Source organism: Mus musculus, chromosome 13 (genome assembly GCF_000001635.26).
Source record: "Mus musculus strain C57BL/6J chromosome 13, GRCm38.p6 C57BL/6J".
Taxonomy (NCBI): domain Eukaryota; kingdom Metazoa; phylum Chordata; class Mammalia; order Rodentia; family Muridae; genus Mus; species Mus musculus.
The window spans coordinates 100143328-100168601 of NC_000079.6; the positions used below are offsets into that span (position 1 = coordinate 100143328).

General features: G+C 42.6%; 1 protein-coding gene and 1 pseudogene across 2 annotated transcripts in view; both read right to left on the bottom strand.

The window, feature by feature from the left end:
* Positions 1-735: 735 nt before the first annotated feature.
* Naip2 (NLR family, apoptosis inhibitory protein 2) overlaps positions 736-25274 on the bottom strand; it is a 58060-nt gene continuing 33521 nt past the window's right edge. For both annotated transcript variants that reach the window (NM_001126182.2, NM_010872.3), the window contains exons 9-16: positions 23142-23223; positions 19515-19572; positions 16794-19037; positions 11528-11695; positions 9167-9319; positions 8743-8829; positions 5381-5545; positions 736-1396 (exon numbers count right to left, since the gene is read on the bottom strand). In NM_001126182.2, the coding sequence (NP_001119654.1) occupies positions 1032-1396; positions 5381-5545; positions 8743-8829; positions 9167-9319; positions 11528-11695; positions 16794-19037; positions 19515-19572; positions 23142-23223 (3322 nt within the window). In that variant the 3' untranslated portion in view covers positions 736-1031. The remainder of the gene's footprint in view (positions 1397-5380; positions 5546-8742; positions 8830-9166; positions 9320-11527; positions 11696-16793; positions 19038-19514; positions 19573-23141; positions 23224-25274) is intronic.
* Positions 10524-11178, bottom strand: Gm18413 (predicted gene, 18413; annotated as a pseudogene).

Consider the following 25274-nt stretch of genomic DNA (forward strand, 5'->3'; position numbering starts at 1 on the left):
GACTTTAGTCTGCCTCATTTATTGGCTCTATTCTCCCAAGTCCTACTGCCTCTAGAGAGGTGATAGTTATGAAATGACAAATAATTATCACAATCAAGTTAATATACCCAGAAATTCTTGCAAGATTAAATGACATACCCAGAACAGAGTAAATTTCCAACAAAATTATAAAGCTATCTTAATATATGAAAAAGCCTCTGGAACAAAAACAGTTTTCTCTAAGCCAATTCCCCCCCCCCCCCCAATTAGATGAGAGATGGCATAAGCAAGCAAGGCCACACAAGACTGGTGTACATGCAAAAGCCCTGCAAAAACTAAAGAGCATCTCCTGGGGGGAGGGTGAGCTGTAGCCATGGTAAAGTCAACTCCTGATCATCCTGTATAGAGCTGACTCAATCCTTAAACTGGCCATTTCTTACGTATATGAATTATTCCTTCCACAGTGTAGTTTTTACATAGAGCAATGTTCCTTTCCCCAGGCCCTTTCTGTTGACCTTGATAATGGAGGGTTCTCTGTATGAACTTGACTAAAGCTCTAATCTTTATACAAGGACTGCCAAGGCACAGCTCCTCATAGTTCAATGTAGATATGCAGGCTCTCAAACAGTTACCAGTCTGATGCAGTTCAAGAATATTTTTGTGCATGCAATAGTAAACAATTTGGTTTTGATTTGGGTCTAGAGTCAAGTCTTGTTACATAACCCAGGCTGGACTCAAAACTCTTTTTTTTTTTTTAAAAGATTTATTTAATGTATATGAGTACACTGTAGCCATCTTCAGACATACCAGAAGAGGGCATCAGATCCCATTACAGATGGTTGTGAACCACCATGTGGTTGCTGAGAATTGAACTCAGGACCTCTAGAAGATCACGGTGCTCTTAAGCACTGGGCCATCTCTCCAGCCCCGGCTCAAACTCTTGATCCCCCTGCTCAGGCTCCTAAGTACTAGGATTGCACCATGCCTGTCTAGAGTGAAATGTACTAGAAAATCAGGTTTTTGGACCTGCCAGTAATCTTCCACTTCATCCTTCACTTCTGAATGACAGGAGAGAATGGCACTACCCACCTCCAGTGAACAGTCAAGCGTTTGGACTGAGGGTGTCTTTCCTTCACATCATTAATCACTTTTATGTCCTCTTCATCCAGGAGCCAACTGAGCATCCCGAGCCTGGTGAGGCTGGGCAGTCGGGACACACACTGACCCAGAGCCTTGACAGTGATGGCCTGAATTTGAATGCATTCTGGGATATGCCTGGAAATGTCCAGGTTTTTCAGGTTTGGCAGGTTGTCCAGGACTTGAAAGAAATTTCTGTATCCTTCCTCTGTAATCTTGTGATTCAGTGTAAGGTCTAAGTTCTCAAGTTTTTGGAAGCCTCCCCTGGTTGCTCCCTTGGCTGGAAAGAAAGCAACCAAAATATTATGAAGAAAAAGCCTTGAGCAAAGCTTACAAGGTTATTTGTAAGTAATCTCACACCCACCACCAGTGAAAGCATGAACCACAAGAGCAGGTCCCACTACATAGCTCTGGATAGCCTACAACTCACTTAGATAGCGGAGGCTGGTCTAGAACTCACATCTGCCTACCTGTGCCTTTTGACAGTTGGGATTAAAGGCAGTGTGTCACAATGTTTAACTTTAAACATGTTTTAAGGAGTGTTCTTTGAAAGCCCTAAACAGCAGCCTCGTTGATAGGGAACAAGGCCATACTGCAAGGGCAAAGCAGAAACCAGGATGTTGAGCACAGAGAATTTTTGGAAACCTACCGTCTGGGCAACGTGAAATTCTGTACTTACAGGACATATGCCAAGGCAGGAACAGGTTACAGTACAAGAAACTGAGAAATTGTGGGAACAGTGTCTTTCCTTTTGCAGAGAAAGCTTGTCCTCTCACTGTGACTGTTTTCCGGTTTGCCTAAATAGCTTCCTGGTGACTTAGAGCTCTGGAGGAATTGTGGGTAAGTTCTGAACTAAAGTCCATGACGGGAAGTGGGGACCTAGAAGTTTTAGTTGCAAAACTCTGTTCCCTAATTTGTGCAAATATTACATTTGATTTCACCAAGAATCTCTGTGAGCTTGGCTTTAAAGACAAAAGTCCTAAGTAAGATGTTTCAACTGTGTCCTAAGTAGGGCTGGTCAGTGATAGTCACTTTTCTGACAAAGGAAGAAAGAAAGAAAGGGAGGGAGGGAGGGAGGGAGGGAGGGAGGGAGGGAGGGAGGAAGGAAGGAAGGAAGGAAGGAAGGAAGGAAGGAAGGAAGGAAGGAAGGAGGGAAGGAAGGAAAATCTTAAAAGCTACTAAATAGCAGGAAAACACACCTCACCATTAAGGACATCATAGCACAAGAACAGCGGATACTGACAACTAAAGAAAAAAAGTGATGCAGGCCAGAAACCTAAGTGAAAGTAACTCCAAAATAGAATGCACAGAAGTATCATTAAAATTCAGAAAAGTCATGACTAGCTAACCCAGAGTAGAAGAAATGCTACCAGAGTCCTTCAGGCAGGAGCAAAGGGGACACTGGTGAGAGGAAATGTGGGGGTTCAGAAGTAGCCTCAGCAGCCGCCTTGTGGTGTGGATCGATGCATTGCAGCCGGCAGAAACAGTGACTGCAGCACTCAGGGAAGGAGCTGAAAGGTTACTGCAAGGTGGTCACCAGTTGGGCTCCACAGGAGACCTTGTCTCAAAAACAGCAACAGTAACACATAAGAGAATCAATAAATCTAGCTTGTAAATGCTAAACCACAGAACTGTTTGAAATACTAATCGAAGGGTTGAAATGGATGTAAAAACTAAAATAATCTTTATTTTTACATTTTGTGTGTGTGTGTGTGTGTGTGTGTGTGTGTGTGTGTGTGTGTGTGTATGTGTGTGTGTGTATGTATGCCTCTATGCCACAGCATGTTTATGGAGGTCAGAGGACAATTTTAGACAGTTAATTTTCTTCTTTGACCTTGTGGGGTCAAACACAAGTCTTGAGGCTAGACGAAAAGCCCCCTTACCTGCTGAGCCATCTTGACAACCCAGATAAATAGAAATTAAATATTCCAGAGGTACCTACCTGACTCATAAAGTGGTAAAAGTATGCATTCATATATTAGTTTATGTTTTTTTTCTTCAAATTTCAAACCTTATTATTCAAGATAACACTGAAAGAGGAAAACGTGGAGCTGGAACTCTGTATGGCTACGTAAGCCTTGATTTCTGAAGCAGGAGGATGGCTATGGATTCAAAGCCAACTTGACTTCACATTGTGAATTTGAAGCCAGGCTGGGCTACAGAGTAGACCCTACCTAACCACCCCCTGAAGAATAAGGTAATAAATGTGGAAATCAAAAAGCAGAGGGAAAACCTCATATTGTACAGAAGAAATAAAGAAACCAATATCAAGTAAAAATTCAGAGGGCTGACACACCCCTGTCATCTTAGTTCTGGGGAAGTTGAAGCAGGAGGATCCTAAGATGAGGACCATCAAGGACTACATAGTAAGTTAAAGAAGTCCAGACTAGACTATTAACCCACAGACACTGTCTAAAAGAAACAGGTAAAAAAAATTAACTATATTAACAATATAATACAGTAAAATAATATAGTATATTAAATATAAATAAAAAATTAATGGATTGGGTTTTTATTTTAAAATTTCTGTGCGTGTGTGAGTGTGTCTAAGTGTGGGTGTGAATGTGTGTAAGTGTGTGTGTGTGGAATACCATGCACATGTAGATGTGGGTGTTTGTGGAGACCAGAGGTTAATGGTGGATGTCTTCTCAGTTGGTCTCCACTGCAGAGAGAACATCTTATGTCTGCATGGATGTGGCGCCTGTCAATAATAAATCTGACAGCCTATGGTGAAAGCAGGAACCAGGAGGTGAAACATCCTGGCGGCAGAAAGGATTCTGGGATAGTGTGAGGAGATTCACCCAGGGAACACGTGACAAGCCAGACGCATAGTACTTGAAAAACAGGTAACCAGCCACTTGGCAGAATATAGGTCAGAATAAATGGGTTATATTAAGTTATGATCTAGTGAAAGAAGAGCCTGGTAGTACGGCCAAGGTATTTGTAAATATATTTTGAATATATGGGAGCATGGGATTGGTAGGAAGAACCAGGCATAACTTCTATACTCCACCTAACTTTTTAAGACCAGTTTTCACTAAACCTGGAGCTCAAAGATTCCACTATTTTGTCTGGTTAGTAAGTGCCAAGGATTCCCCTGCCCTCAGCTCTACAGTGTCTCCTCTTTTGGATGCTTTTTTCATATCACACCTAGGGCTTCATTGCACAGTCTGGGAGCACTGGGCAGATGAAGCCAGTTTTGCAACCCCAGATTTGTATCAGGTCTTACTTAGATGATTGTGAATTTTTGTTGTTGTTGTTGTTATTCTGAGACAAGACCTCTTGTAGCACATACTGGCCCCTTGCTTACTACGTGGCCAAGAATGATGACTTGGATGATGAATATCCTCTTGTTTCTACCTCTTGAGTTCTGGGCTTACAGATGTGTACTCTTATAACGACTATGCCTGCTTGTATGTCATGCTAGGGCTTCGTGCATGCTAGGCAAGCATTTTACCAACTGAACTCCTTCCTAGAGTCAACCTTTAAGCCTAACTATGTAATTGTGGAAGAGACTCGTCTTGAATTTTGGTACATAGATTAAAAGGCAGGCAAAAGACATGCAAATGATACTGGGCACCTATCTTAGCATACAAGAAGTGATCGCAAGGCAAGAGGTGTCACCACAGGTAAAGAGCACTGGCCTACCAGAAAGACCTTACAACTCTGCATGGGCTGTGTGTCTCACTTGAAGATGTAAAAGCAAGTAGAGCTATGAGGAAGGTGGGCAAGGTGACAGAGATCTACCAGTTGATGATTTAGTTGGGGATAGAGCATGGGATTCTGGCATTGGTGGTGACCTGTGTTCTAATTCTGGTAAAATCAGATAAAATCCCTAAGACCCTGAACTGGAGAATCCTGTTCAGCTCCAGCCTACAGACTTGTACAGCTTCTTACATATATTGTAAATACTCAGGTAATAAAATGAGTACCCTGCCAGGTTTGTGAAACACCAACTATCACACAGCCTTGACTGAGCTTGGTGCAGGGGTAGAACACTGGCCTAGAGAGTGAGGCATTGGGTTCAGTTCCCAGCACTGGGAAAACAAGACCACAGGCTGGATGCTTCTACAGCTCCCTGAAGAGGCTGTTGCCTTTCCCAGTCTGACCAGGATGAACCAGAGTCTGCGGAAGGGCACGAGAGGAAGCAGCAGGAAGGAGGACATGAGGAAGTAGGGTGAACAGTTGTCTTTATAGACACTTGCAGCAGGCAGCTCCAACGATTCTGCTGGCTTCTGCACATGGGAACCCCTTCGACACTCACCAATTTCCAGTACACTGTCGTCATCCAGAGTCTCTGCAAAGACAAGAACTCGGAGACATGGGAGCTGCAGACACTGCCGGACAATCAGTTTGGCCACTTGGTGAATCCCGTCCCCAGTGGGAACGAACAGTTTCTCCAGGTTCCTGAGAGAACCCAGAGCCTGGGCTGTGGGAGACACAAGAGAGCCATCCTCAGGAGCTGTTCCATTGTGAGCAGCTTATGACTTACAAGGTCTGTCGTCTAAGGAGGTCCCACCTAGCACAGGCCCTCCTCATCCTGTCCTCTCCAAGGGCAGGAGAAGGGGTCAGCACAGAGCTGCTCCCTGCTGCTCTCTGCCGCTGCTTCCTCCATCCTCCCCCAACCTGTCCGTTCACCCAAGTCCTCACTGTCTCTCCATTCCCACTTCCTCTCCCACAGCCAGGCTTCCTCTGGCTGCAGGTCACTTTACTGACTCCACAATGCCTTCATCCCACCCTTCTTTACCACCCCACCCTCTGCCAGCACCTCAATGATTTCAGGCTGAGGAGACCCACACTAGACACTAAAGCATGTTCCACCACTGTGACAGCCCTCCTTCCCAAGTACACTCTGCTCAGCAGGATAGTCTGTAGATCACATGATCACTAAGTCTACCTCTGAAGCCCCATAGAAACTATTCTGAAAACTTTCTAGCATGGACCAATGGTCCAGATTTATCTTTGGCTTTCCCTGTTTCAGCTCTTGAATGAAGCATGTCTCCACAGACCCTAATTCTTTTAGGAAAGAGCATTTAGAAATCAAGTCCAGGGATTCGGGCAGTTGATACATTGCTTGCTTAGCATGCTTGAGACCCTCGGCGAAGGGATAACCTCTTGTGCACTGTGTGGAAGCAGCACCTGTCAAAGAAAAGCTGATGGCCTCTTAGCAAAAGGTGGGAAGTACAAGGTTCTGGGTAAGAGATTGCAACTCTGGGAGATAGTCAGACATGAGAGATTCATCTCGAACTCTGAGGAAGTCAGACACACGAAACTGAGGAGACGTCACTAACCATATAGAAGACAGCATAGTTTAAACCTGTTATAACAGTTATGAGCTAGTCAGGGAACAAGCCAGAGCTTGCAGCCTAGGCCTTTATTCATAAATAAAGAAGCCCCTGAGTCAATATTTGGGAACTGGGGTGCAGGTGGAAAAGCCCGCAGTTACACCCAGGTTCTGTACCATGCCTCTGACCTGCACACATGTACTCAGGTACAAACATGCTAAATAACTGAGCCTTGGTTTTGCTCCATTGTTTTGATAAAAAGCAAAGCAAGATGGGTATCCAGCAGCTCTACTGAGCCACCTATGAAAACTCAGGGGGTTTCTTGTTCTTGCCATATCTGCTTAACACAGCAAAACTGGATATAAAATTTCAGTTTCAAAACATGCTGACAGAAGTTATACTAGTATGCACAGGATATAAGTTTCACTTAGTTGGGTTAAATGATTTATTTGGGGGCTTTTAAAAGACAGTCTCACTCTATAGGCTGGCCTAGGACTCATAATCCCGCTGCCTCACCCTCCCAGTGCCACCATGGGCATGTGCCACCACTCCTGGGTTCTAAGTGATCTTTCTCAAATGGGTGACTTAAGACATGCATCCACTGAAAGAAATTACCCTAACTCTGTACAGAAAACAAAACTGTTTCAAATAGAAAAGAAATGGGCAGTTGAACCCTGGTATTTGTTACTAGTAAAGTGCTTTCTGGTCTTTTCTGTGACTGTCCCGAGAGACGCCTGTGTATGCAAATCTAGATTTCTATATATGTGTATACATTTTATGGATGTTTATGGAATAGCAAACAATGAATTTTCACCAATATTTCCAATTTTTTGGTTCTTTCCTTTCTTGCTGACATTTGCAAAGCAATTTAACTTACATATGTACATAGTGTGTATGTGTGTGTTTCTGTTTGCATGTGTTTGTGTGTGTATGTGTGTGTTGGCATATGTGTAGCATGGTATGGATTTAGGAGTTTAGAGATCAAAGGATGGCTTTTGGAAGTGGGCTCTTTCTCCTCCCATCATATGGGTACTAGAGATCCAACTCAGGTCATCAGCCTTGGTGCCAGGCCTCTTACTTGCTGAGCTGTCTCCCAGTCCTTTTTCCTGACAAATTTATTTACAATTTTGGCAGACCTCTATGAAGAAAATCCTCAACTTCACTTTGTGACAGTATATATGCAGTCATTTTTTTTAAAAAGAAAAAAATCATTCACTTCATTAAGGATTCATTCCAAGCTAGGGCACAGGAGGCCAAAGAATTGCTTCCTTATGTCTGAGACAGATCAGCCTTCTGCTTCAGTATTTGTAATTTTCTTTTCCAGCAGCAGGGAAACTTGACTTTCTTATAGTCAGGATGCATTTTTACATAGTGAACCTGAGTCACGTGTCAGTGGCCTTCTTAGGAGCTGATGTTGTCTTTGGTGCTTTACCATCATCTCCAAAGCCATAGCAAAGCCACCCAGTTGTTGTCTCCACAGAAAGGAAGAAAAAGGAGGGGGACCCAGCCTCTCCCATGTACACAAAAGTCTGGGAACTACTGTGAAGACAGCTCTGTACCCAATACCTCCACTATCTCCTTTTCCCCTGCTAGTGTCTCCCATATACAAAATCATTGTGTTCAATACTGTCTATAAGATTATTTTTCTTAAAATAAATAGAAGTCTTTATATGTATTCTGAAACCTTTGAAACAAAAGGATATACCATTTTTAGAGTGGAAGCCCAACAACAAAGCTACACAGTGCGACCATGACCAGTTTCTATGCTAAGATGTCAGCAAGTATGAGAATACTACATTTAATGATGTAAGGATGTGTGGGACCAATGGCTTCTGGAGGTGAGACTGAGCATCAATATGATGTTCCAAAGCCCAGCATGGCTGGTGCATAACCCTTGCTGGGCATCAGCACATTTCACCAACCACAGGTTCAAGTTTTAACAATTCTGTGTGTACTAAACATGTACAGGCATTTCTTCCTCATTATTCTCAGAAGAACACAATGTAACACATTTAAAAACAAAAACAAAACAAAACATGGAATTGGGCATTGTAGGCAAAGGAGAGATGATTTAAAGTGTATACGGGATGTGTGGGGTCAGCGGCAAACTTTACTGCAACATTTTATATCATAAAGGATCCTCTACTGTTTATAGCAGCAGCACGTCCTGGACCCAACTGTCATAACTTGCTTTGTTGTAGGTTCCCAGGAGGAGGAGAGGGGAAGGGAGGAGGAAAGGAATAGAAAGAAGAGAAGGAGGAGGAGGGGAAGGAGGAGGGGGAGGTGGGGAGGGGAGGGAGAGGGGGAGAAGAAGATCAGAAATACTGTTTTATAAGCTTACCAAACTTTTCTGATGTTTCTTTATCTGGGAATTGTTGGTCTCTAAGATTCAATATCTTCAGAAAAACAAAATTTGGCAAAATGTTGACTAGGAAAGGGAAAATAAAATTGAGTTAGGTCAGATACATTCCTATGACACAGAGAACTTAAAAAATGGTGAAACATGCTATAGTATTCAGACTGAATCACTATGACTAAGTAGAAGACACAACTCTGCAAATGAAATATTTAAACTGTTGTTTATGTTTAAACTGTAGTTTATGTTTAAACTGTCATTTATTAACTGTAGTTCATTCACTCTTATGAGAGCCTCGCTGAGAATCAGGTTTTCTCACAGATCCCATGACATCAGTGACACTTAGTTCTCAAGTATTTAATGACTCTGTGGACAGGAGCATCTGAGGTCAAGGCTGTACAGTTCTTACCAAAGGTCATGGCTTCAAAGCATCGTCCAGAAAACTCAATCTCTCTGAGTTTCTTGCAGGAAGCAAGCACAGTCATGAGAGGCTCACAATTCGAAAGGAAATTACACTTCAGATGGAAAACATGGAGATTTGGAGAGTTCTGAATCAACTTAACTGGAAAAGATGAAAGATGTTCAGAAATTAGATAAGACCACAAATTCCTGTCAAAGTTGAACCCCCAGTCCATGAGTTGCAGCCACACTCATTAAACAGGCAGTGATTCAGTATCTAGATTTCAGACTACCCTGGGTTTCTACACTGCAACTGGCTAGTGAGCAGACGACTGGGGAGAAGTTCCTGATACTCTCTGAATCAGGTTTCTGTTCCTGTATTTCACCTTCAGTGTCAGCATTGCAACATGCCTGTGTTTGCACACTTCACTTATGCAATAAGAACTCTCTACAGAGTAACATCAAATGGAGAACAATTCTGAAACACAACTTAAAATGTTTTTAAATTAAGTTATCTATTTGCTGAGTGTGTGTGTGTGTGTGTGTGTGTGTGTGTGTGTGTGTGTGTGCAAGAGCACAAAAGCACCATAATATATATGTGGCTATCAGAGGACAGCTTTGGGGGAAATCTGTTTATCTCTTTTATCTTCTTGCCTTGTGATCCCACAGATCCAACCTAAGTTATTAGCCTTGGCAGCAAGCATCCATGAGCAATCTTCTTGGTCAGAAAATTTTTGATTGGTTGGTTAGTTTTTGTTTCTGTAGGCCATGAAAGTGTGGAAATCACATAGTTAGGCTGGTTTAAAGTTGTGACAGACAGTCCTTCTCAGGTATCCACCATGGCCCATGCTAGAGACTTTTGGTATGCAAATATGCCATGTCAGTCCCCAGTTTGTATTTCTTCAGTGTTCAGTGTTTTAAAAATTAGAATCTGATGGTATTTTAATCATTTTGCTAAATGACATGACCTAGAAAGATGGCTACACAGCTGTCTGGCAGCAGGAGGCTGGGATGGAGAGAAATGGAGAAAAGGTCAAGGCTGCTCCCAGTCAGATTCCTTCTCCCTGAGCGATCAGATCTTTACGTGGGACTAAAACAGCAGCACAAGAAGAGAACTCCTCACACTGCTGTGGAGAGGAAGGGATAGGAGTGGACAGCTCAAGTTGTAGAGTCAGATCTTCTGTTTGAAGATACACTTTCATTGCCTGATAACCTGAGCAGTCGATGACCTCAGTTCCCCCAGTAGACAGTCAACAATCATCATTATGCCTTCTCTCACACAGTGGGTATGAGGAGTGAACTAGTATCTGTGAAGTGCTCAGAACAGTTCCTGACACGTTAGAGACTCGGGTTAGAAATAAATCTCTGCCAGTCCTGTCCTCAGGCTCCATACTGTACTCGTGTGCCAGGGGCACAGTTGGGGAGTGCAGGCATCAGTGTTTCTTTCCCTGTAGCTGCAGGATAAGAACTTCAACATAATGTGGAGGGAGGCCCTGAGATCCTTCAGGAGTCATGTACACATTCGAGTCTATGAAGGAGCCAAAGTAACATTCCAGCTTTTTCTGGATCCTCCAGAACTCATCCTTAAATCTCTGTGGTTGGTGAAACTGAATCGTTGCCCTCTTCTGATCAAATTCTTTTCTCAGCTGAAAAAAAAACCCTGTGCTTTCCATCCTTACATAAACCTTCGTCTTCCCACGGATGCACCAGCAGACATTCAAGCTTCTTTCATAGGATAGCCCTTGGTTGCAGAAACTCTTTAGATCTGAGAGGCTGAACAGAGACTGGTAATATGGGGCCAGTGAAGGATCATCCCTCTGAATGAGAAGGGGCTTTTGTTCCCAGAATTCCTTGAAAAAAAAAACTCTCCACTTTGATGAGTGAGATTAAACTTTCAAGGAAACTACTGGGGCTGTCAAAGTTTAATGCAGAAATCGTATCAGGCAGCTCCTCCTTCACCTGCTTGTGAGGAACAGAATCTTCTTCGTTCTCATCCCCTGTGGGCTTCACTTTCTCTGGCATTGTTCACAAGTAGGGAGGAAATGCTGTTTCATGTTGTCTGAAAGTTGACTTGGCTACAGCATGGAGGGGTGGGACAGCGTTATACCTGGTTTTGCTTATTTGTAGTTGTTTAAAATGGGAGTAACACTTAATTGTCTGTCACTGAGTTAGAAAAAGAAAAGAAAAAAAGAAAGAAATCTCTGCCTTCCTGATGATTAAGAGCACTGGTCCCACCCTTTCCCATGGACACAGTTCATGCTGTCAGGCCCAGGGAAGTTTTGATTAATGATGATTTAATGGTTCTAACAATTACTAGCCAACTAGCTTTTCCAGCTGAGATGTGAACTGGAGATCAAGCACCATCCCTTACCTAGTTTGGAGAGGTCAGACTCCGTGGAGGTTCTGATGGATAACTTCTCCATGTGATGGAGGTTTGGGAACTCTCCAGGAAGGACTGAGAGCACATCCGGCTTGCTATCTAGTCTCACACACAGTTCTTTCAGGCCCAGGAACTTGTGCAAGTTATGGAAGAGCTGATCTGGAAGGCAGCACAGAGTTCCCATCACTCAAGAGCCCCAAGTGCAAGTTCTCAAGGTGCTGTGATCTTCAGCCATATTCATACTTCCAAGATGAAACTCCTCAGACATCCTAACGTCTGATTAGGAAGCACATGCATGAAGTTACTGCCAGCTGCAGCATCTGCTGATCATGGGCAAACTCTAGGGCAAGCCCTGTGCTGGACTCTAGACTCACAAAAATAACTGACATCTCCATAACCAACAGTGTGGGAACATCTAGTTTTGCACATACAAAAGCATGCACAGCTAGACTCCTGCCTCCAACTCATAAAAGGCAAAAATTGGGTTAATGACACATGTACAAGATAAAACTATAAAACTCTTACAAGAAAAAGGTAATGTTTAGAATCATGGACTTTAAAATGTATCTTTAGATGTGTTATAAGAAGCAGTAGCAATATATATATATATATATATATATATATATATATATATATGTGTGTGTGTGTGTATGTATATATATCAGACCTCATCAAAATTAACAATCATTCATGTATCCACATAAAGAGGTAAAATGACAACATACAGAATGCGAGGAAAAGGCTTTCAAACAATGTGTCTGATAAAGGTTTTGATGGGTTTAATTTTTTTTCAAGCTGTTGATGGGCTTTGCACATGGTAGGCAAATGCTTTCCCAGTAAGATATCTCACCTATAGCTGAAGGGTTTAATGCCCACAATATGCAAAGAACTCCTACAGCAGAACAATTTTGTCTTGTTTGAGAAAGGGTCTCACTCGATTTCCCAGGTTGGTTGAGAACTCATTGTGTAGAGTTGGCCTCAGACTCATGGCAATCCTCCTACCTCAACCTCTGAAGTGTCAAGATTAAAAGTACAACCCATGATGCATCATCAAATCTTTCAAATTATGAAGAATAGACATTTCTAAAAAAAAAAAGCCATTATGAGCAGTTGAGAATATGTTCAGTCTCATTCAGTCCCTGGGAGAATGCAAATTCCAGCCACAGGAGAGGACACTGACTGGCTGGAGTATGTTTATGATGAGCCAAAGAGGAGGGAGAATAAACCTAAAGGAGATGCGGAAAATGTTGAGACTTGCACATTGTTGGTGGGGAGGTGAATTGGAGTAGCCACCTTGAAACACACTTGGGAAGTTTCTTTAAGGTTAAATGTAGGGGGAGATACTGATGGTAAGGTCTGGCTCCTTAATTGGTTCTTGTTTTGGTCAATAAAGAAGGTGGGAGCCAATTGCTGGGGGAAGGAGAAAGGTGGGACTTCCAGGTCCCAGGAGGAAATGCAGACACAGGGAAAGAGATGAGGCACTTTTCGGCCAGGCTTTAGAATGAGAAGCATGCAACAACCATGTAAGATCTCGGGATAGCTAGAACTGGTGACCTCTGCCAGTGGTGGATGGCTGATAAGGTTAGGCCAGGAGATGCTATACCTATTAATTGTGTTATCAGGCAAGTTCAAAGATAATAACACTGTCTGAATGCTTTTTCTTCCACAAAGCAAAGGTGTGCAGAGATAAAGAGAAGCTGGGTGGTTGATGGTGGCTTGGTGAAGCTAACCTGGAAGGGGCTAGGAGGAGGCTTGCAGCTCCTGGGAGAGGCCATAGCTGGGTGTTGGTGGAGCTAAGGTAGGAGGAATGGGCAAGTCAGGTGTGGGACTGGTGACAGCCGATCTCAGAGCTAAGCCAGGAGCAAGGACCACAGTCCCAGGAAAGGCGATAGTGTGTTCTTAAAATTACATGCAAGAGTTAAACTCAAAGAAGATGTGGTAGCCCACAGATGATGTCATCCCAGTGACTGGGAGGAAGAGGAAGGAGGATTACCAAGAATGAACTCAAGGCTAGCCAGTATTACAAAGTTCCATGGTAGTCTAGACTATAGAATGAGACCCTGTCTCAAAACATTAGAATGGCCATAGGACCAAGCGAGTCTGTTACTCCTAGAACTATATCCAAACCAGCTGACAGCAGGGATCAAAATGACACTTGTAACACATATGATCATGACAGCATTCCTCATAATACCTGGAAGATGAGATGGGAACAATCAGTGCTCATAGTGGATAAAAGGACAAGCAAAATGTAAAAGTACAACCCACCACGCCTTATCAGCTCTCTCAGATTGATTCTAAAGAGTCAGAATAGACGTTTCTCCAAAAAAGTGACATATATTTACACAATGGAATATTATTGATTCTGGAAGTCCTGATCCTCTCACCTCTGCCTCCTGAGTGCTCAGACTGTGCACATGTATAACCACACAAACTTTATACAGTGCTGGGACTTGAATACAGAGCTTCGTCTATTCTACCCACCAAAAAAACATCTCTGGTACTGCTTTGTCTCTAGTTTACATGAGATAAACATCATTTTTAGATCTGTGGGATGATTTTTATTATCAAAGTAAAAAATGTCTTTTATTTTCTCCAAGACTAGATGTTGGAGCATGTCTGTAATCTGGAACTCAGAAAGTGGGATCAGGAGGCTCAGGCAGTTCAGGTAATAGTCAAAGACAAAATGAATTCAAAGCCAGACTAAGCTACATGAGACCATCTCCTAAGAGTGGCATATGGCACAGGGATATGGCTTAGTGAGAAAAAGCTCTTGTCTCAAGCCTACCAACCTCATTTTAATCCAAAAGATCCATGGTGGAAGGGAAGAATGGTGTTCCTGAGGTTGCCCACCCCATACCTATGCTGTGGCATGGTCATATGCCCATACACACATCTGCAAACACACATACAAATGTAAATCCTATACCCCCCAAGGTCACCAAAAGCACATCTTGCTTTTGTCTTGTTTGTTTTAAATTTTTTGCAAACTGATGTTAAAGGTCAGTCTGCAGCGGATTGCCACTGGCATCCGGTTACTTCCAGTTCTTTTGCCATGGTTAAATGGTGGGACCCATTAACTAATACATGGAATGGTCCAGACCTTGTTTTAATCTGGGGAAGAGGTTCTGTCTGTGTTTTTCCACAAAAAGAAGATGGAGCACGATGGCTGCCTGAAAGACTGGTTCGTCAAATGGACACAAATCCTGAATCTTCTAGTAAGTATGATTCTAACTTCTTTGATGGCTAAAAATCCTTTTTAGCCAAAAAAGTTAATTTGGAGCACAGCCTCCAATCTCAGATAATTTTTGTCTTTTCTGCTAATTCTCAAAGTCACCTCCCCCACACAGAGGTCAGAGTCTGAGCTGGATCGTTGCTAATTTGCAACTGAATAAAGTACCTAGACTTCCCCAAAGAAGCTTTTGTCCTGTTGCTTTTCAACTATCTCAACTTTATTTTTCAAGCAGGTGAGTCTCTCCTTACAGCCTGATTTCAGCAAATGTGCAGCCTCACCTCCAGCAAGTGCAGGTGGCAGAAATTCATCAATATGAAGAAGCATATTAAGTATATATTGTGGCTTTGGTCTGATTTGGGAATAAGGTGTGCTATGAGGACTGGTCAGCCAATGACAGGCAACCAGATTTCGGAGCTATATCAATCTAAGACAGAGGTACATACCAAGAGGCTGTGGTTTGTTAATAATACACCACAGAGCCATGTTTGTGTAAAATAAACACAAACAAGCTGCATGTATGCTCCTTGACAGATAAGAATGGCTTGGGAAAATCTGAGTCCCCAAGCCGCCAGCCACCATAACTCCTAGGCAGGACTATGGAGCATAAATAAATTTTACGTCTCAGTCCAGCTATTTTTATTATATAATCAGGGGGGAAATTGTAGCCTCCCTCAGCATTGAAGCAGGCTGATTCAGAATTTGCTGCACTGAATATGAGATCACCTGTGGTGTAGCCTTCCAACTTAGATGGCTATATTGTTATGTCAACTACTGCTGCTCCTCTCCAAGACTCTGCTACCTGCTGAGAGACCCTTGAGCAGCCTACAGGCTGGCTCCAGGCACCAAGAATGGATTGGCAGGGGATGGGCCTCTCCCCCTTTATAAGCACATTCTCTTAGTAAACTCTCTGGCTTTGATCAGAGAAAACTTGTCTTGGTCTCATTATTTTCTCTCAAAGTCTAGTCTCTCTCTCTCCTTCAGCCCCAGCCTGCCTTCCAGAAATACCCGGTTCATGTAGGGCACAGGCCAGCTTACTACTACTACATAAAACACACTCAAACAAAAAAATTAAAACACAAAACTGTAGACAAGAAAAGCATTCCTTAGCATGCAACAGCTAGCCTAGTTATAATTATGAAAATTTTAAAAACCAAGCATTTACATTGCTATCAAAACACATAAATGACTATAAAGAAAATTTAATGAAAGTCAGAGAGACTCTGTACTAAAAGTCATCACATACTACTTACGGAACGACAAAACTAATAGATATTTGTTTTCGTTGGTTTCTGTCACCTTGAAACAAGCCAGAGTTATCAGGGAAGAGGATCCTAAATTTAGGATGCCTATAGGGAAGTCTGCATTTTTTTTGACTAGTGGTTAATGAGGGAGGGGCCAACTCAGTGGGAAAGATGGTGCCAACCCTGGGCAGGAGGTTGGGAGTTGAATAAGAAGGCAGTTATTCCTAGGAAATAAGTAGCCATGGGAAAAGAAGCTACACTTCTCTCTGCTCTGGTCTACAGTTCTGCCATGAAATTGTTCAATGATAGACTGTGTGACATGGGAGTTGGAAAGTATGATAAACACATTTATCCCCAAGTTGCTGGTCAGAATGTTTTATTACAGCAACAGAAACATAAGTAAGACTATATTGTTCTCTCTTTTTAATTCTTCTTCTAGAGAAGCTAAACCCCCTCTTCCTTCTGACAACCAGAGTGGGAATAATTCTCCAGCATCATCTTACTCACAGTCCACCATTTACTAATAACAATTCAAGTGCCCTTAAAAGCTGTTCAAGCAATGGAGTTAGTATTAAGCAAACTTTTTGTGAATCATATGAAAATCAGTCTATGATTCAGGGCCTTATATTGATTTATACACTGCCCCAAACAGTGTAAGTGTTTAGATCTCGTCTATTGAGGTACATTTATGAAGAGATAAAACTGAGATGTTTCACTCATCTAAGCCATAAATGAGACGCAGTGTCAAGCAGAGTGGCTATGGGAATACACTTGGGGATACCTGGTAACTGGTTTGTCTCTGAGACCTCGAGAGACTGCAGGGTAGGCAGGGTGAGAAGCAGCTTCTGATCTTCTCTGCTGAGCTCCAGCCTGGACATGGAACACTTGGTGACAGAGGCCTTACTCAGCTCCAGAGCTGGGCGGATGCTTTCAAGGAAGCCACTGCTGTCGGATAAACGGAACTCAATACTCTGTGAAGCTGAGAAGACTTCCATGAGGACCTGGAGCAGTGCTTGATCTGCTGGACCTGTGTTGGTCACTTGAACTTCCAGCTTGGGGATCTTGTATGGCTTGGGGGACAGTTTCCAGTAGCCAGTACTAATATTTAGTGGGATCTGGTGTTTCATATCCTCATACTTCTTTATTATGTGTTTCTTTTCAGATAAATTTTTCTGGACTTCATTTATAGGTTGAAAGGCAATGGCATAGTCCTGATCTATAGTTGGTGGCTGTACTTTTTCAAAAGATTTTTCTATGAGTGAAAAATCGATTCTCTGTACCCAGTTATTTCCATTTAATGAGATCTTAATACTCTTCAATAACAACAAGGTTTCTGGATGGTCCCAAAAGTACTGTAAACTCAAAACTTTCAAATCCAGTGTTCTCCCTCGAAGGAACTGCAAAATAACTGGAGAACATGCAGCAACTGTGTTGCTTTCATGAGCAAAGTTTAGACAAATGCGCAATAAGTTTTCTGAAATGAACAAAGAAAAAGATTCAGGAGACAGCTGCCACAATCCTCTAAGACACTCAATCCACAGCAAAGCTTCTGGATGGAGCTTCATGTAATCCTCATTTTCAGACATGTTCTCCAGTGACTCTTTCTCATCCACCAACTGAAGCAAATGAGATACAACTGTTGGCGCTGCCTTTGATGAAGGGTGGCTGGAGACATATTTCAAAAAAGTGTGGTAGATGCTCATAGCCTTTAGAGGTGAGTTAATTTGTCTCAAATAATAAAGTCCCAGATCTTGGTCTTCCTGCCTATCTGAACTCAGGAGTTCAGTCAACCTCACGGCAGCAAGAAACTCCTGGAACAGAGGACCTAAAAACCGGTAGACTGGCCTCAGTCTCTGGGCGGTGAATTTGCTCATCAAGCAGGTGGTGAGCTCTTCATCTTCATCAACTCCTGCCTCTGCCAGGTTATCACTATTGAACTCAAAGCACGATGAGAAAAGCCCTGTCAAGGCCAGCTGCCCACATGAGGACACTGTGGCCTGGAGAGGCTTAGCTGCACCTTTGTGCTTTAAGGACAAGTATTGCATATAGGCCTTGAAAAGTGCCACATCCTGAAAGGGCTGGTCAGATGGATTTTTAAACCAGTCAGTACATACTGCTGCCACGAAGAGGGGTGTCTTGTGAATTCCCTGCAACTCTTCATGAAATCCAAAGTAATTTATAAATTTTCGTACACGCATTATGTCATGTGAAAAAAGCTTCCGTAACACAGAGACAGTATTATAGAAGGGAAACTCTTTGATCTCTAGACTCGTATCTAGGTATGGGCGGATGCCCCTGACCTTGTTTGTATGCACAGCGATCAATAAGCAGGTCCGTGACAAGTAGTTTTTTGTAATCAGTGTGTGTAGGGCTTGGGGGAGTGAGGCCAGCCCACTGTAGTCATCCAACAGGAACAGCACCTGGTGTTGTAACTGCTGGATGATGCTGCTCAGACACACTTCACTAATGCAGCCTCCTGCCCCTAGGAGTTGGGCACAGATGATTTTGGCCAGTTCCTGGCCTGGTGTGATGGAACTAAGGGAGAGGTAGAAGACCAGCTGGAACCTGTACAACAGGGGGCAGCATCCTGATGCCCAGAGAAAAGCTATCCTCTTCAGGAAGGTTGTCTTTCCACTGCCAGCTTCCCCCTCCACACACATGACAGAGTTGAGATTGGAGAAGACCTCAGGGATCGTCAGGGACCCTTGCACTGGCTGGCTGATGTGCTTTGAAATGATGGACACATCGCAGCTGAGCAAATGGTCAGTGCCGAGGCTGGAGTACACTTCTGGCAAGTTCATGTGGCGGAAAGTAGCTTTGGTGTAGGTGTCTCTCAGCTGCTCACTCAGACTCCTGGCCTCTTGAAGCCACTGGGCTTCACTCTGACCCAAGTCTGTGGAGGGAAGATAGGTCCCACTGGATGCACATCCACGCCCTTGGGCTTCACTGTGGTCCTGGTCTCTACAGAGAACAGACACCAAGCTGGATGCAGGTTCAAGTTCCTGGGCTTCACTTGGAGAAACATCTGTAGGGGATAGAATGGAGACCCAGTTTGAAATGCATTCAAACCTCCTAGGATTTGTTACACTGTCCTGCCTCTCAACTATGGCTGGCCTTTCCTACAGTGTCCATGACCTACAATTTGAGGTCCTCCCAGACCTTTTCATAGCATCAGAATCCTGTTCAAGCCTCCCACTTGACCTGGGGGATTAGGCAGGATTCTGAAGAATACTCTGTCACCCTAGTTCCCTTCTGAGCTCTCAGGAGACCAGCTTGCTGCATGGTGCCTTTAATGCTGGCTGGTCTGGGTCTGACACAAGGACTCTGTTATTAGTCCTGCATTCACTCTCAGGAAGCCACAGGAATGCTCACTCTCTCATCCACACTTCCCTTCACCTCAGTGCTTTCCTCTCTAGCAGCTCCCTGGACAATTATAAATACACTTTCCTTTCAAATCCTATGGATGAATACCCAGAATCCCATGCTGCTTTTCAGTGCTTACCCACCACTGTAGAATGAACTGCTGCTGCATCATCATGGTTGCTTTCACTTGTGGTTTCCTTTAAAAGAGAAATCCTTTATTACATCAAAACTGGGTCTTAAATCAAGATAGGGCACTATATTATCACTGATGTCCACCATCCTCTCAAAACAGACTACACTCAATGCTGAGTGAAGGAAGAGTGCTCCACACATTGAAGTGTTAACCTCACACATCTGCACAAGTGTATGCCTAGGTAGTACATGCACAGTATATGCATCCTCGCTATGGGGAGCACTGTGGGAGTACTCAAATTGTACCATGTACAACAAGAATGGTCGTCAAGAGCATTAAGCACAGCCTCTGTCCTTAGTCATTAGTTAAGTCTCCTTACATGTTTAAGTCAGACACTGGGATGGATGCAGAAGGATTATTGCACACACACATTTTGAGTAAGAGAGTTTCATGTAGTGTAGGCTGGTCTGGAATTCCTGTGTATCGAAGGATAACACTTCGTCCTCCTTTCTCCACTTCCCAAGTGAAAGGAGCCTCCACACACCTCTGGCTTCAAAAATCATGCTTTTTTCTATTCTAGGACTCTAAAAGTCTTACCACACATAGTTTTGTTCAGAGTTGAAGACCTCTTTGTGTCTATTAGGGGAATGTCTAGTAGCTGAGCTTCAATCCCTGCACTTACAATGTCAACTGCACATCTGACAAAAGGCAATCTATAAACAGCTCAGGAAACTCGACATCAACAAACCAAATCAACCATTTAAAAACATTTAAAATTAGAGATTCTCAACAGAGAAATCGCTAAAGGCCTAGAAGCACTCAAAGGAATGTTTAGCATCCTTAGACTTCAGGGAAATGCAAATCAAAATGACTCTGAGATTCCATTTTACCCTCCTGAGAATGGCTAAGATCAAAAACTCATTCAACACTTTATACTGTTGAGGATGTGGAGCAAGGGGCAACACTTCTCCATTGATGATGTGAATGCAAACTTGTACAGTCACTTGGGAAACCAATTTGGTGGTTTCTCAGAAAATTGAAAATAGATCTACCTCAAGATCCAGCTATACCACTCCTAGGCATATAGCCAAAGTATGTTCCATCCTATGATTAGGACACTTGCTCAACCATGTGCATAGCTGCTTTACTTGTAAGAGCCAGAAACTGGAAACAACCTAGATGACACTCCATGGAAGAATGGATTAAAAAATATGTGGTACATTTACACGATGGATTATTAGTCAGCTATTAAAAATAATAACATCATGAAATTTGCAGGCAAACTGATGGAACTAAAAAATATATCATCCCGAGTGAGGTTACCCAAAGACCCAAAAAGAAAAAACATAGTTTCTACTCACTTATAACGCTATATTACCCATTAAGTAAGGAATAACCATGCTACAATCCATAGGCCCAAAGAAGCTAAATAGCAAGGAGGGCTCAAGTGGGGTTGTGTGAATCTCACTGAGAAGGGGAAATAAAATAGAGATCATGAGTGGATGGGGGAGGGGACTAAGTGATTATGGGAGGGAGACGGGAGCAGAAGGGATCAGGTGGGGGAGGACAAAGGAAGAAAGTACTGGAAGAGACAACTTCAATGGAGGTGACATCTCTGGGATGAGCTAGAAACCTATGGCAAAGGAAACTCCCAGGAATCTACGAAAATGATTCCTAGCAATGGGAGATATGGAGCCTGAACGGGTCTTCTCCTATAATGAGGCAGGACTTCCAATAGAGAGACTAGGACACCAACCAAGCTGCAAAACTTCAAACTACAATTTGTCCTGCCTACACAATGTGCAGAGGTAAAGATGGAGCAGAAATTCAGGGAGTGGCCAACCAATGACTAGTCCATCTGAGACCCATGCCATGAGAGAAAGCCCATCATGACATTGTTAACAATGTTAGGCTAGGCTTGCAGAAAGGAGCCTAGCATAACTGTTGTCATCAGAGAGGTTTCATCCAGCAACTGGTGGAAACAATTGCAGAGACCCACAGCCGAACATTAGGGAGAGCTTGGGGAGTCCTATGGAAGATGGAAAGGAAGGATTGAAGGAGCCCGAGGAGTTGAGGATATCGAAGAAAACCTATGAATTCACTAACCTGGGCTCATAGGGGCTCACAGAGACTGAACTGCCAACCAGAGAGCATGAGTGGGTCCTCTGCACATATGGAACAGATGTGTAGCTTGGTCTTCATGTAGGACAACTAACAGCAGGAGCAGGCACTGCCTCTAACTCGATTGCCTGATTGTGGGACCCATTCCCTAGTCTAGCCTCAAGAGGAGAAGATGTGCTAAGTCCTACTGCAACTTGATGTGCCAAGGCTGGTTGATATTCATGGGAGGCCTACCTTTTTCTGATGAGAAGGAAAAGAGGAGTAGATTGGGGGCAGATTAATGGAACTGAAAATTCAAAATACAAGAGATTTATCAGGTCAACCAGGATTGCTAAGTTGTTTTGTTTTTCTTTATTTTTCCTCCATTTTCGTTTGTGTTTTAAAAAAGATTTATTTATTTATTTATTTATTTATTTATGTATTTATTGTGTACAGAGTTCTGCCTGCATATATGCCTGTACACCAGAAGAGGATGCCAGATCTCTTACAGATGGTTATGAGCCACTATGTGGTTGCTGGGATTTGAACTCAGGACCTCTCATCCTTTGGTTGCTGAGATTTGAACAGTCAGGGCTCTCATCCTTTGAGCCATCTCTCCAGCCCTTGTTTGTGTTTGTTGCTGTTGTTATTGTTGTTCTGTTGTTTGAAGTGCTGTCTTATACTATGGTCCAGGCTAATATTGAACTAAGTATTCTCCTGCCTTAGCTTCTAGACTGTTGTTTTTCAGGTATGAGTCACCATGCCATTCTCTGTTCTGTTGCATGAGAACCAGCATACCTATTGTTGTCATACTATGAGGTGATAGTGAACTGATAGATTGTATGTCACAGAAACATGTAGGACTTAGACTGCTATCTGAGTTCACAATCTTGCTGCCCATTTGCTTTCCTTAAAGACATAAGCCTGCAGGTCAGGGATGTTGCTCTGTCATAGATTCATTGCATAGCACGCACAAGACCTTGGGTTTGATTTCCTTGATTGCAGTAAAGAACAAGAATCAAATGGGAAAGGTGGCACACATTCATAATCCCAGCATTTGGAATGTTTAAAAAGAAGGATTACAGATTCTCAGACAGTCTGGAATTTGAAAATAGCAAGTTCAAAGTCAGCCTGAGCTGTACAGTGAGAACCTGTCCCAAACAAAATTTCAACCAAACAAAATGAAACCTGCCTTGCACATCTCAAAAGAAGTAAGAAGTCAAGCCCACTGCCCTCCAGAGATTGAAGATGGGGTCCAGGTAGCTTGGATGATTATCAGAAATAAGGCTGAAAGAATTTCACCAAGTAGACTTCTTACAGGAGAAGGGGTGGACTGTGTGTTTCATGGAGCTAGATATTGGGTCACCCTCATTCACTGAGAAGTTCCTGTCTACACTTATCACTGGAGAGTGCTTTTTAGATACTTGTACAATTTCCTTAAGTCTGATACATTTACAAATGGCAAGGGCTGTTCACAAAAGTGTTCCACCACACAATCGTGTTGCTGAGTCAGAAGAGGGCAGTGTTCATTACCATGGCTTCTGGAAGTGCACAGTGGCTCTGAAGGGCTGGAATCACTTCTGCAGAGGACTTCAGGGTTTGGAGAAACACACAGCTATGCAGAGGAGAGAAAAGTCATAAAATGGTTCAGTGCAGTTAAGTGTTTTCATTAGCTTTGTAGAAACATGAAGATTCAGGGCCAAGAATGAAGTAGAAAGCTAACATTTTCAGTGACCCTGTCAGTGTTGCACTGTATAAACATTCAGTCTCTGGCTTTCAATAACATAATAAATGTGGTTTGTAAAGTAATGGTAAGGATATTCGGGGAATGTGTTGGGATGAGTACAGAGTTATTTTCTGTCCATGATCCAAGATGAGAAAACTCTATCCATTCTTGAAAAAAGAAAGAAAACAGGGTAAAAATTGTCTAAACAAAGTGTGCAACTTAGAATTTAATTAGGAATAATATACTATCATGTGTTCAGACTGTCAAAAACAAACAAACACACAAGATTCAAGTGTGCCAACTACATAAAACCTATGTTAAATGTAAAAACACAGGTATCATCAATTAAATTAAATTTTAAATTATAATATTCAGGGCTTAGAGATGACACTCTGGACAAATACTTGCTGGATGAACATGAAGAACTGAGTTTAAATCTTCAGCACTTATGTAAAAAGCTAGACAGTGGGTGCGGTGACTTTAATCTTAGTTCTGGCAAGGGAGGGACAAGAAGATCTCAGGGGCTTACTAGAGAGCCAGTTAAGTCTAACAGGTAAGTTCGAGGGTTAGTGAGACACCTTGTTAGACAGAACTACAGATCTATTGCTCAACATACAATACACTTTGCTTTCAGGATTGAGAGAAATCAAGTCGAAGAGGCTCTGCAGTCTGTGAGGAAGAAAGGCTATCAGCAGTATTACCCACGGGCAAAACAGGCAGGATTTGTCCAGTGCTGAGTAGTGGCATGAAGGTTTGGGGGTAACCAACTGCTTTTGAACTGGATCGGAGGCCTGCTTCACAGGAGAGAATTCATACTGGTACTCTCAACCTGGTCAAGCTGGATATCATGGTCCACATCTGTAAATCTCAGCACTTGGGTGGCAAAGGCAAGCAGATCTCTGTGAGTCAAAGGTTAGACTGCTCTACATAGCAAGTTCAGACAAGCTACCGCTACATACCAAGACCCTATCTCAAAAAAGACAATACCCCACTCTCATCAATGGATAGATCTTGGAAACAGAAACTAAACAGGGACACAGTGAAACTAACAGAAGTTATGAAACAAATGGATTTAACAGATATCTAGAGAACATTTCACCCTAAAACAAAAGGATACACCTTCTTTTCAGCACCTCATGGTACCTTCGACAAAATCAACCATATAATTGGCCACAAAGCAATCCTCAACAGATAAAAGAAGATAGAAATAATACCATGCATCCTATCAGATCACCATGGCCCAAGGTTGGTCTTCAATAACAGCAAAAACTACAGAAAGCCCACATACACATGGAAACTGAATAACTCTTTACTCGGGGATAACTTGGTCAAGGAAGAAATAAAGAGAGAAATTAAAGACTTCATGGAATTTAATGAAAATGTTGACACATCATACCCAAACCTATGTGACACAATGAAAGCAGTGCTAAGAGGAAAGTTCATAGTACTAAGTGCCCTGGTAAAGAAACTGGAGACATCTTACACAAACAATTTAACAGCACACCTGAGAGCTCTAAAACAAAAAGAAGCAAACTCACCCAAGAGGAGTACAAGGCAGGAAATACTCAAACTCAGGGCCGAAATCAACCAAATAGAAACAAAGAAAACAATACAAAGAATCAGCAAAACCAAAAGCTGGTTTTTTGAAAGAATCAACAAGATAGATAAACCCCTAGCTAAATTAACTAAAGGGCCAAGAGGCAGGATCCAAACTAATAAAATCAGAAATGAAAAGGGAGACATTACAACAGAAATGGAGGAAATTCAAAAAATCATCAGCTCTTACTATAAAAGCCTATACTAAAGAAAACTGGAGGGAGTGGGGGTGGGTGGGTATGGGGGACTTTTGGTATAGCATTGGAAATGTAAATGAGCTAAATACCTAATAAAAAATGGAAAGAAAAAAAAAGAAAACTGGAAAATCTAGATGAAATGGATGG